Source organism: Eurosta solidaginis, chromosome 5 (assembly GCF_040869045.1).
Source record: "Eurosta solidaginis isolate ZX-2024a chromosome 5, ASM4086904v1, whole genome shotgun sequence".
Taxonomy (NCBI): Eukaryota; Metazoa; Arthropoda; class Insecta; order Diptera; family Tephritidae; genus Eurosta; species Eurosta solidaginis.
In genome coordinates, this window is record NC_090323.1 from 12,068,590 (window position 1) to 12,081,773 (window position 13,184).

The 13,184-nt window shown below is 35.0% G+C and overlaps 1 protein-coding gene across 5 annotated transcripts in view; it reads right to left on the reverse strand.

The window, feature by feature from the left end:
- Window positions 1–1,139: 1,139 nt before the first annotated feature.
- The window catches only part of tey (teyrha-meyrha), a 73,138-nt gene continuing 61,093 nt past the window's right edge, over window positions 1,140–13,184 (reverse strand). Inside the window, exons 4-9 of one of the 5 annotated variants that reach the window (XM_067792303.1) lie at window positions 10,155–10,795; window positions 9,816–9,977; window positions 8,571–8,940; window positions 4,082–4,337; window positions 2,970–3,246; window positions 1,140–2,347 (exon numbers count right to left, since the gene is read on the reverse strand). In XM_067792303.1, coding sequence (XP_067648404.1) covers window positions 2,153–2,347; window positions 2,970–3,246; window positions 4,082–4,337; window positions 8,571–8,940; window positions 9,816–9,977; window positions 10,155–10,795 — 1,901 coding nt within the window. In that variant the 3' untranslated portion in view covers window positions 1,140–2,152. Of the gene's footprint in view, window positions 2,348–2,912; window positions 3,247–4,081; window positions 4,338–8,570; window positions 8,962–9,815; window positions 9,978–10,154; window positions 10,796–13,184 lie in introns of all 5 variants that reach the window. The other 4 variants (XM_067792301.1, XM_067792302.1, XM_067792300.1 and 1 more) reach the window with 4 other exon arrangements.

A 13,184-nucleotide genomic window follows, 5' to 3' on the forward strand; every position in this document is an offset into this window, starting at 1 on the left:
TCAGTTAACACCATATAAGCAGCGCTGAATTATGTCACAATCAATATACAAATTTTCTTCTCTCGCTTGTTGTTGATGCTAAATATTGCCATCAATTAAGCATTTGTTATAAATATATAAAGCTTTCCACCCCAGCAACACGTCATTAGCTAACATAAGATATTAGGGTGGTCCAAATATAGAGAGGAAACTAATTCTTCGTATTTGCATGCGTTCAAAGCTCATAATTATAATGAATGGCTAAATAAAAGACCTTCATTTTTATTTTGACGTAAGTAGAATCTAATAAAATAAACCCAAGACAATTCCGATTGACTTTCGTTAGGCTATGTTCTCATTGTCGCTCCACTTGATTGAGTTCTGTGCTGTTCGTACAGATAGTAAGTTTCTTCCGTTTTGTCAAAACAGTTATTCTATTGGATTATAACGCTTATTTAACAAAGTCTCAGCGGATTTTTTTTAATATTTGACTTTGCAGTGGTATAACTGTTAATAAAGTAGATACTTCATGGGCCACTATAGCAAAATCTCATCAGACTTCTCCTTCTTGTCATCGAACTATTACCATAATATATATTTTTTTAAATGTATATATCTACAAGTAAATTAAAACACAAATCATAGTTAGGGATTTATAAGTTACTCTTTAATATGTTAATTTTTTTTTTAATTATTAGTACTATTTTTTTTTAATATTTAATATATTTTAATTAATTACATATTTTCATTAGATACATTTGATTTTTTGCTTAAAAACTAAATATTTTCTTGTGATTTTTAACAAGTATAGCACACAATATTCAAATATTAGAATTAGTTTAAAAAACAAAAAAAGATTTCATATTTATATATTTTCTAAATAAACAATATTTAATATAGAAAATTAGAATATTTATTGGTAATAAATATTATAAATATTTACTTAATTAAAACTTCAGCTAATTATTACCAATTAACATAAAACTTACTTTGATTATTTTCATAAAGACAACGTGTTTTAAAATAAAACAATTACGAAAGTTTTTGTTGTTGTAAAATTAAAAAAAAAAAACGATAAAATTCTTAAATTATTATAAATATTTAAACAAGTTGTTACATATTAATTTTTCTAAACTATCTCACTTAAGTTTTATCGCAAACACGATAATTTATATGTGTTTCTGGGTATGTTATATGACGTTAGGGATGTCCTTACTTTTTTTGAAAATAAGTTATTACTGAATACTAAGTGTGGAATGATCTAAATATTTAAAATGTAAGAAAAAAGTTAATTTCATGTCTATGAGCAGTAAAACTGACGAGTAAAGTTACCTTATTAGTTCATAGTAATTAATTAGTTTAGTTACAAACCAAAAAATTACTTTCTACGTTATATGCAATAAAATTTCTATATTAGAACGTGTTTTGAAAACGCGCTATCTTCATATACCGACGAATGAGTGAAATATCACCCTATCTCTGCTGCGAAAATGCTCTTCTCTGAACTTGTTTGAAAAACACCCTATGTCAAAATCGGTAGAAGAACGTGCTATCTGAATTTTTTTCCAAGTTTTCGAATAATCCGGATGTGTAAAAAACGCCTCACTATCTGATCTTCCCTCTGTCTCAAAATTTTCATACCCAATCTTAGCGAAGGTTTTCATCTGCGTTATCTCCCACAATACAAAAAAGGCAGTATAAACCCAGAAACGAAATTTTATTAAAACAGGGAAATTGATTAATCCAGATTCTGTATTTCCTGGTTGAATTTTTCTTAAAACCTTAATAAAAAATCGAATTGTGTATTTTACAAATTGACCGATCAAAACCAAATTAAAAATATTCACTTAAAACACTACCCAGATGGTTGGACGCTCAAAGTCGATATTTGATCTAGACGTCGTGGCATCGCCCATACCAACTAAATCTTCCCAACGAATAACGAAAAAATTTCAAATACGTGAAGAAAAGGATTAGGATGCGGGCCTAGTAGTTGACAAAAAGAAAATATATGTATAAGTAAACGATGTTTTATCACAACAAATCACAGGACACCCCTAATTAACCGCCTGTGTTTGCATGTGTGTGTTTCGATATTAAATTTTTCATAATACTATATTTTGTAATTTTACCGTTATTTTTTCGGCCACTATACAATTAATTCAATAAATTCTTAAAGATTCACCAATTGTTCCGGCGATGGAGATTTTTGGGTTTCTTGTTGTTGTTGCTGCTGTTGTATCAGATTTTGTTGTTGTTGCAATTCTTTGCTTAACCGATAGCTACTCATCACATTTGCACAACTCTGATGAAAATACAAATTTCGTCCGCGAAAAAAGGATTCCGTTGCAAAGTCCTTTATACCTGTCTTAAAGAGAAAAACAAGGAAAAAAATTGGATCCGTTTGAAATTTTGAATGAAAAATGAATCTAAATAAAATTGAAAAAAAAAATAATAATAATATTTAAGGTGAAATTATAGGTTAAGTTGTGCGGGGTATAAGGATAGTGGAAATTTTATTAGTTTGTGCATTTTTTAAAATTAGTTTAACTTAGTGCTAAAATTAACATATTTTATTTTATTTTGATTATTATAAGTTATTAACAATTTTTATCACAAAAAAATATATAAAGATGGTTAAAACTATTTTCTTTTTAAAAATTTTAAAAATTTATTTTTCTAATAATTTTTTTTTTTGGTTAAAACAAATATTATATAAGTATATGAAAATAATTAAAATAAAATTTTTTTAAATATTGTATTTATTTTTTATTTTTTTTAGTCAAAAATAAATGAATATTTTTAACCCTTTTTTCTAATCAAAAAAAATATAAAAAAACTTAAATAAAAAGCTTGTTTTGAATATTTTTTAAAATTTTATTTTCCTATACATTTTTTTTAAGTCGAAAAACAGAAACTCAAATTACTCGTACCTTACAAATGAAACATTTGTTTTCATCGTCCGGTTTATTTTCCGAACTAAATCCCACCTTTGTGTCCAATTGCGTATGTCCCGGCACCATTAGATTTGCATTTGGAGTTACGCCACTGTTTACGTTACCACACATGCTTTGGCCATTATCAGGTTCCGCTTGTTGTTGTTGTTGCTTAGCACGCAACTCCTCAAAAGAGTTGTACTTCGAATTGTTGTTATTATTATTATTGTTGTTGTTATTAGCAATCTCCATATTCGGCTCAGTGCTGGTCACTTGCGGCTCTGAACGAGGTCGCTCCTGCTCTAGCATTGGCGAAGGATTATTGGAAGTCCTTTAAGAAGCGAGAAGTGGATGTGAGTAAACAAATATGAAAGTATGCTTTCAGGTAAGTATGCTTTCATGCATTAGACCGTATCAAAAAAAAAATAATAATAATAACATGCAATATCGAAAATGTGATGTTTTTGAAAAGGCAGTTAAAAGCTGTTTTGTAGAACCGCGATAGCATTTTTAAATTTTTTTTGTCACATTAAAAATATTCAAAGGTTCAAGTCTAGAACAGGGGTCGATTGCTAACACGCGTCCACAAATATCGGGAGGGGTGTCAAAATACGCACATTTATCTCGACAACAATAATATGAATGCGGAAAAGAAAAAATGTATCTCTGTTCGAAAGGTGTTTCCAGTTAATGTTGGCAATTTTTATGTGGTTGTTGTTTTACACAGGAAAACACTTTGTGTAAAAAGGCATTTTGCACGCATTAAATTTTGTTCCCACCCCAGTGGTGGACTGGCCAAGGTAATTTATTATAAGCGCGGCCGAAGACCGCCAACGCAGTCAGGTGTTCTGTGCAAAAATACTATGGACCCAGTTTCAGAGGGACCCGGGATCATTACCTTTAGAACAGGTAAACATTTTTTTTTTGGTATTAGCAGCCGATCCCTGTTCTAGACTTTTACTTATTCAAAATAGAAGAAGATACAAATTTCCTTCTCCTAGACAGAATTTTTGGTGTATCCTATCTGTTGTATGGCCTTAAAGTGACACAAACTTTTTCAAGGCATTTATAAAATATTTTTTTTACGGTCTAATGTAAGCTGCAGCAATGTATATAAGCAAATGTGCTTTAATTTTTATTGCCTGTATTTTCCCACATTCGCTTACCTGCTGCTAACTACCGTCTCTTCATATTTTCGTTTTTTACCGCTACACAGATTCGTCGTCATTTTAATAGAATCATCATCGTCCACAATGACATCCTCGTCGCTGTCATTGGCATTACACGTTTCCATCGTAACATCCTTGCCATTACAATTGCCTGCTGTTCCTACGCCACTGCTGGAGCGCTCATCAGCGGCGCCACACGAGTCCGCGTTGTAAAAGTGATGGGTTGTCGATGACAGTTCGCTGACATTTTTCACTGCAAATTAGCGGAATGGGAAAGGAAAATAAAAAACAAAACTTAGAAAATTAATAAAAATTTCTTTTAATTCAAATAAACGTGCAATATGACTCAATTGCGGAAAAAACTCTGTAGTCACTAGCAAAATTTGCCTGAGTCAAAAACATTCACCCGGACCTTTTTGCTCATGACGAAGAAGTTTTTACGCGGAAAAACGAGTTTTGTTAATTTTCTGACGGCTAATTTTCGGAAAGTCCATGAATTGGGGTTCTTTCCACCTCCGATTCACCTTCTCCTTTTCTCGTCCTCCTAATCATCATTCATTTTAATTATATTATATATATATTATATTATATATTATATTATTTTTATTATATCCTTTGAATCCTCTTTCACATTTTCCCCTTCCTTTTTTTCTTGCTCTCCGTCCACCCCCTTACTTCCTTCCACTATTCCTTTCTCTAACCCTGTTACTTTTCTTTTCCTTCCGTTTAAAGCTGATCTCTCTGCCTTTTTCTTTTGCTTTTCCCTTTCCCATCTCATCTTCACCTGCTTATTCTTCACCGCGTGGAGCTCATATTTTCAAGAAAGATGGGTCGACATTTCAAAAAGTGTATACTTATTCACCGGACGACATCTATAACCAAGAAATCGGTAATCTACTCTTTAGACGTTAATTCAGATGAAAAATATCCAGTAGCCTAAGTTGATCAAAAAAACGGCGCTTTTACAAAATATCACAATCAGTTTAATAGTTTCGGAGAACACCTCGCACATACCTACATAAGTATGTAGATATGAACGCAACAAAACTCAAATCAAACTTGTTTCGAATTTGGTTTCCATCCGCTTGTCTGTTTGTTCGCACATCATCCAGTAACTGATCGGACTTTATACTTGACCATGTACTTTTTTCAAGGAAAGTTATTAGTAATTTTAAATATGTAGACCGTTTTGATTTAGACATAGTGCGTACATATTTAGAATGAAATATAAAAAATGCTTTTGACTTCATTAATATTATTGAATTCTTAAGCTGATGACAACTTGATTATAATTTCTAAGAAATAAAAAATTGATAACCCCACCAAATTCTGGCATATTTATGTGATAAGTATTATGAATATTCAAATGATAATTCAAGTAAACGTAATAGCTAACACGGATGTAGTCATTGTTAAAAAAAAAAAAAATTATCTCAGAACGCCTCGAAAGGAGTAGCTTATAGAAGAGGTTGTGTTCCAGCACACACTCATTGTAAGCGATTGCCTTTTCACTCACCACCTTTCTTCTCGAAATCTTCTGTAGTGTCACACAAAGTAAAGAAGAGCTTAAAAACTTTTCTTCTAGGTGCTTATAATCCACTGCATTAACTTTTTCCTACTTGGAACTTTTTTTTTAATCTTCAAACGCAATTAATTGAAATAATTTAACATTGACCCCTACCATTTTTTTTAAATAAGCACAGCATAAAGAAAAAAATGTAATACGCGATAACCTCCGAAGAGATCTAAGGCCGAGCTACTCTTCCGAAAGGCATCTGCAAGGCAGATGAGTTTTCACTGAGAGCTTTTCATGGTAGAAATACACCCGGAGCTCTTGCCAAACACTGCCTAGTTGCGACCCCGCTTAGAAAAATTTTCTTCTAATTGAAAAACCTTATTTCTAAAATTTTGATGTTGCTTTGCCTGGGGTGTGAACCCAGGGCATATGGTGTGGTAGGCGGAGCACGCTACCATCACACCACGGTGGCCGCAAGCACAGCATACTACATTAATATTCAGGTAGGAAACAAAAGTACATACTTAGAGTTCAACAATGGAAAAATATCAAAAAACTATGACTACTTCAAAATACCAAGAGATCTTACCCCGCTTTATACCTTCCGTTAACTTTAAACACTTGAGATTTCTTCCGTATATCGGAGCAAATATAAAAACTAAAATCTATAGAGGAGCGTTAAATCACTTAAAACCTCACTTGGCTAGTAGGCGCTGGAAGCCACAATAAAGCCCACTGGCAGTGGATTAGGGGGCTTAGAAGATACCCGCGGCAGGTATGTCTGTCGTAATAGCCGAAATGGGTGTGCAAATAATCCGGAAACAATCCCCCATTTCTAAAATGACCTCAAAATGCCATTTCCTACCTAAAGCAATCAAAAAAAAATTCCAAGACAGTCCCGAAATACATAGTAGATGCCGAATATAATCTCGAAATGTTCTCTAATTATCCCATAAGTATTCCAAATAGTATCGATATCATACCAAAATAATTATTAAACAAGTAAGGAAGGCTAAGTTCGGGTATAACCGAACATTCCATACTCAGCTGAGAGCTTAGCTGCGTTGGTTTCGTAGATGGTTTATAAGTAGTTTTTAATTTCATATCACATACGTTTGGGAAATATCGACCAAATTGTAGACCAAGGGTGACGTATTTTGGAACGATTTTCCTTCATTCTTTGTCAAATAAGAGAAAATCACCATGTAGGAAAATGAACCTAGGATAACCCTGGAATGTGTTTGTATGACATGTGTAGCGAATGAAAGGTATTACAGCGTATTTTAAAAGGGAGTTGTATATGTGAAGGCGTTTCGGAGATATCGACCAAAACAGGGTGACCCAGAACATCATTTGTCGGGTACTGCTAATTTATTTATATATGTAATACCACGAACAGTATTCCTGCCATGATTCCAAGGGCTTTTGATTTCGCCCTGCAGAACTTTTTCATTTTCTTCTACTTAATATGGTAAGTGTCACACCCATTTTACAAAATTTTTCTAAAGTTTTGCGTCAAAAAACCAATCCAATCACCATGTTCCATCCCTTTTTTCGTGTTTGGTATAGAATTATGGCAATTTTTCGAAATTTTGGATATCGAAAAAGTCGGCGTGGTCATTGTCGGATTTCGCCCATTTTTAATACCAAGATAAAGTGAGTTCAGATAAGTACGTGAACTGAGTCGATTTTTGCTCAAGTTATCGTGTTAACGGCCAAGCGGAAGGACAGACGGTCGACTGTGTATAAAACCTGGGCGTGGCTTCAACCGATTTCGCCCATTTTCACAGAAAACAGTTATCGTCATGGAAGCTATGCCCTTGCCAAATTTCACAATGATTGCAAAATTTTTGTTCGACTTATGGCATTAAAAGTATTCTAGACAAATTAAATGAAAAATTTTTTTTTAAATTTTCTTTAATTTTTGTATTTTGTTGCACCATATCATTACTGGAGTTGAATGTTGACATAATTTACTTATATACTGTAAAGATATTAAATTTTTTGTTAAAATTTGACTTAAATTTTTTTTTTTTAAAAGTGGGCATGTTCGTCATCCGATTTTGGAAATTTTTATTTAGAACACATATAGTAATAGGAGTAACGTTCCTGCCAAATTTCATAATAATATCGTCAACGACTGCCAAATTACAGCTTGCAAAACTTTTAAATTACCTTCTTTTAAAAGTAAGCGGTGCCACGCCCATTGTCCAAAATTTTACTAATTTTCTATTCTGCGTCATAAGATCAACTCACCTACCAAGTTTCATCGCTTTAACCGTCTTTGGTAATGAGTTATCGCACTTTTTTCGGTGTTTCGAAATTTTCGATATCGAAAAAGTGGGCGTGGTTATAGTCCGATTTCGTTCATTTCGATCTGAGATGAGTGCCCAGGAATTTACATACCAAATTTCATTAAGATAGCTCAAAACTTACTCAAGTTATCGTGTTTACGGACAGACGGACGGACAGACATGGCTAAATGAATTTCTTTTTTCGCCCAGATCATTTTGATTATATATCTATCTCGATTAGTTTATGCCGTTACAGGGTACCGTTATGCGAACAAAATTAATATAATCTGTAAGCTCTGCTCAGCTGAATATAAAAATAGCCCCGAAGTGATCACCAAAAGTTCTAAAATTATCTCAAAATGGTCTCGGAAGTAGTCCCCGCATGAACCCAAAACTGTACGAGCGGAGAAATTGTTTCAAAAATACCCTATATCATTCCATACCTCAATATATTTTGCTGTGGTAGGGCGTTTATGGAAAAAAATCTGTGATAGGACATTTCACCACTGAATTTTGAAATAGGGCGTTTTTAAAACAAATCTTGGAATATGGCTCCTAGAAAAATATTACGAGATAGGGCGTTTTCGAAACTGCAGCTGAGGTAGGGTGCTATTCCACTCAGCAGTCGATATATACCAGCCATCTGCCTAAAATTATAAGAAAGTTGTATTCTTACCACTGATATGTCCTTGCTGCGTCTGAATTGTTGCAGCTGCATTGTGTTGCGTTTGATTCCAATTCTGTGACATGCCACCTCCACCGCCTCCTCCACTGGTGCTTGTTGCGTTTAAATCATCTTCACAATTTGTTGTTGTTTCTTTATTCATAACACATGCGGTTCGATATAAGATACCATCTAATTTTCCTGGTTGATTATTACTATTATGCATATTACTACTCATCGATGTATTATGATGTCCACCGTGACTCATATTGTTGCCAACAAGTTGTGAATGCGTCGCTAGCTCGGAACCAGAATCGGGCACATCATCATTACAGCTTTCAACGTCGACCGTTTCGATTTCATCTTGCACTTTCGTGTCCTCCTGGAATGATTTTGCCAAAAACTGTTACAAATTAATGTATTATGTGGTTATTATTTTTGTAACGGTGTAGCTCGGAAGACTTGTTGATAAAGCTTCTTAGTTAAAAAAAGCCAGCTCTTGGGATTATACAAAATCTAGATATCGCAGAACACAAGGCAGTTGATGTAAGAGTGAACTCAGAGCTGAGATTTGGGTTCTGATAAAATTCTATTTAGATATCTTTATTTGTGACTGAATCTTTTCAGTTGCTGCGGTTTTTATCCGTAGCTGGTACTGAACAGTACATGAAGAGCAGTCTACATGGCAACTCATAATCAGGCTTACAAATAATCGCAATCACGGAGCCACAGCAGGACAATTAGCGGTGACAATATGAATTTATGAGTCCGAGATTTGTAGAAGATTTAGGTAAGGTTAGGTTGAACTGTTATGTAACCCAAAAAGGAAAAGGACTTATGTTATAAAATATGTGGGTCCTATTAAATATGTGCTAGCTTTACATTGACGCCATCAGCTCCCATCAAGCGATGCCATTGGGAAAGAAATTAAATATTTGGTATGGTTGGTCTTATCTGGAATTATACCCATTCAACGAAGCGATGCTCGAAGTAATATGAGCTGTCGTCGCCATTAAATTTATGAAGTCATGATGACTCAAACGTGCTATGTGAGGTTCTTCCATTGATTAGCAGAAGCCACTAAATCTAGCTTGACTAATGAGGCGCTTCTTGTATTGTTCGGTTTCTGCGAGAGGTACTTCCTGAGCTCCATCCGAGTATTTCATTAACTGTTCCCTGGTTTTGTGGTTCTTGGCTTTTGAGGTTGAGGGTAGGAATGGCTATATCTTCAAAAAAAAACACTTTGACTAAACTCACCTCAGGTGGCAGCTTCCCAGCTTCGATCGCGTATTTTCGTTTGCATATCGGGCAGGAATTGCAGAACAGATTCTCCATGAAGTACAGATCATTACCATATTTTCGCTTTCGTCCTTTTATTCGTAAACGATTTTGTCTATTATTGCGTATCCTTTGGAAAGTCTAGGAAAAGTAGTAACAACAGAAACAATTTAGATTTTATTATTTGAAGTGTTCAAGAACGAGTAAGCGCCGATAAGTTCACAACGTATCTACTTAAGTTAGGCATTTAAAGTTACAAACTTATCAGCCGCCCCTTACAAATTTAGTACTAAATCATTCATTGTACATTTAACTCACCTCCCAGCGATTATGACTGGTTCGTATGGCATTCTCTTGCGCCGGACAAGGCGGCGCAAACATATAAGATGCCTGTAAATTCGTGCGCTCCATACCCGAACTCAACTTATACAACCGGTCAAGTTCGGCTAGAAAGTGTGAATTCCATTCCTCTGCCGAAATTTTAATACCACAGATGGGGCAAATATCTGGCACATGACCTGGTGGCAAATTGTGTATGCTACCCAATCCGCTGCTATTACTGCCACTCGAACTGCTACCGCCACTACCAATGCTCACACCTATGCCACCACCACCTGTTGTGGTCAAGCCACTAAGACCACTTGCCATACCACGCAAGCTTGCACAGCTTACCGGTATACCGAGTCCACCCAAGCCACCACCCAAACTCGCAGCTGTCAACAGACCACCATTCGGATGATGATGATGATGGTGTGTATGATGATGGTGATGACCGAGATGACTTGCTATGGACGCAGGCGAGGATGTGGTTGACGCCACAGAGGCGGCTATAGCAGCGGCAGTGGCCGCCATGGATGTTGCTGTAGCAGCTGCTGATGCGGATGATGATTTGATGCCGACATGACCACCACTACTACTGCTGCTGCTGTTACTACCGCCACCATTGTTGTTGTGGATATCTGCGTGCGTGTTGATGACGAAATGTTTGGGGAGAAGACGAAAAAAATGAAACAGTTGAAATAATTTTTGTTTTTAAATTTTATTTTTGGTGCGTGGTTTTTGTTGTGGTCTGTTGTGATGGCATAAAAATGTGTTAAGAAGGGGCAATTTGCCTGCTATATGTTTTCAGCTTTCACGTTGGCCATTTGCATGTCATGATGGATGTCGAGGCATGTCAAACGACAATACAGCAACACTAATGTGTGGGCATTTAATTAAATGTATGTAAAATTGATTTAATTGGCCATTCGACACGTTTGAATGAGTTCAGTTGAGTGGAAAATTATTGAGGTACAAAGTTATGAAAACATTTTTATACTTATATTACTTAAAAAATTGATGACTAAATTTAACTTTTTTCTCATAGATGTACATATACATTAGGCCGGGTCGATTTGTGGGGAGGCAAAAAAATCGCCCATTGCTCTGTAAAAATCATATTGTAGGGATCAAAATAAGAAACTTTGCCGAAGGAACCATACCTCTAAAACGAATTCTGATGCCCCCCCCCTTTGGGTCGTAGGGGCAAATTTTGAAAAATCCCACTTTGAAATGCCTATGTTTTTTCTTTTTGGAGTTTATTTTTCTCTTTACAAATTTATTTAGTCAGAACATATGTAAATGAAAAAATTAATTTAACTTAGTAATAGAAAAGAAATTAAAAAAAATTATTAGAAACTAGCGTTTTTACAACCCGCTTTTAAAACCAAGGTATCACTGTGATGCATTTGCATGTCGTAAACATAGTTGTGTGGGTTTTTTATTCAACCGTTTTAAAAAATGAAGGTATCACTGTGACACAATTGCAGACGTTAAAATTGCGTTGTGCGTTGTTGCGTATTTGTGTTGCTTTTTTAAGCCACCACAAGACACAGCAGGTAGAATTGAAATTGCCCCTACCCAAAAGTTCGACCCAAAGGGGGGGGGGACATCAGAATTCGTTTTAAAGGTATAGTTCCTTCGGCAAAGTTTCTTATTTTGATCCCTAGAATACGATTTTCACAGAGCAACGAGCGATTTTTAAATCGGCCCGCCCTAATATACATACATAAATACTACTTACTTACGTAGTGTTTTGCTAAAAAAAGGCTTTGTGAGAAATATTTGCAACTATGTTGTCGCAGTAATGCAAGGCTTCGGATTGTTCCGCATTAAAGCTCTAAAAAATTGTTTTTGTAAGATAAAGTACCTCGAACAAACAACTTGGAAAATCGCATTTAATTTCTTTTGGTACTTTGGGAGTGATGCACCTTTAAAGCACACAACCTGTATGATCGACAGTTTAGTTATAAACATTTATAGTTGTTGCTCTATTAAAGCAACCTCCACCCTACTTTTTCGCTTTAAATTTAAATTTTGCGAGCGTAAACAGGAACTACCATTTCCTTACCAGAGTCTTATGTGATACTAAGGACATTCGAATGGATTGGTTATAGAATGTTTACAAAGTCGCCTGTGCTATATCGGTTTCCTTCGGACAACTGACACCTGACCTGGACAGGGGCGGATACATGTCTCCAGATGAGGGGGGCGATCATGGCCGAAAGCTCAAAATCCATTTTTGCCATGGAAGTCAGTAATATAAATTAATGATTAACTTCAGAAGACCATTTTGACATAATTACAAATAAACGTATCGAATTTATCTTTAAGCACTCAAATTAGCTCAACTAATTGAAAGAATTCGAACAAAAAACAATCAAGAAATGATTTTATACAGCTCAAAGGTAGAAGCTAGTTCTTTCTGATAAGAGAGTTTCACTTGTGGCTTTAACTAAGTGGAGTTTTTTTGAATCTATATCTATTGCAGCAATCAAAAAAGGAAAAAAAGAGATGAATAATTTGACTTCAGACCCCATTCTTGGAAACGAATGAACTTTTGTTTACAACGAATGAACTTTTGTTTACAATTGAATGAACAGACAGCTGATTTCGAGCCCCATTCCTGGAAACGAATTGAGAGAGAATAAAAGTTTCGTATCAGGTCATCAGTGGCTCTGATATTGCATAAATGAAACGACATATTAGGTGTGTACCGGAACTTTTATAAAAAAAAATGAAGTTGGTTGGTGATATGAAGAATTTTTGTTTACAATTGAATGAACAGACAGCTGATTTCGAGCCCCATTCCTGGAAACGAATTGAGAGAGAACAAAAGTTTCGTATCAGGTCATCAGTGGCTCTGATATTGCATAAATGAAACGACATATTAGGTGTGTACCGGAACTTTTATAAAAAAAAATGAAGTTGGTTGGTGATATGAAGAATTTTTGTTTACAATTGAATGAACAGACAGCTGATTTCGAGCCCTATTCCTGGAAACGAATTGAGAGAGAACAAAAGTTTCGT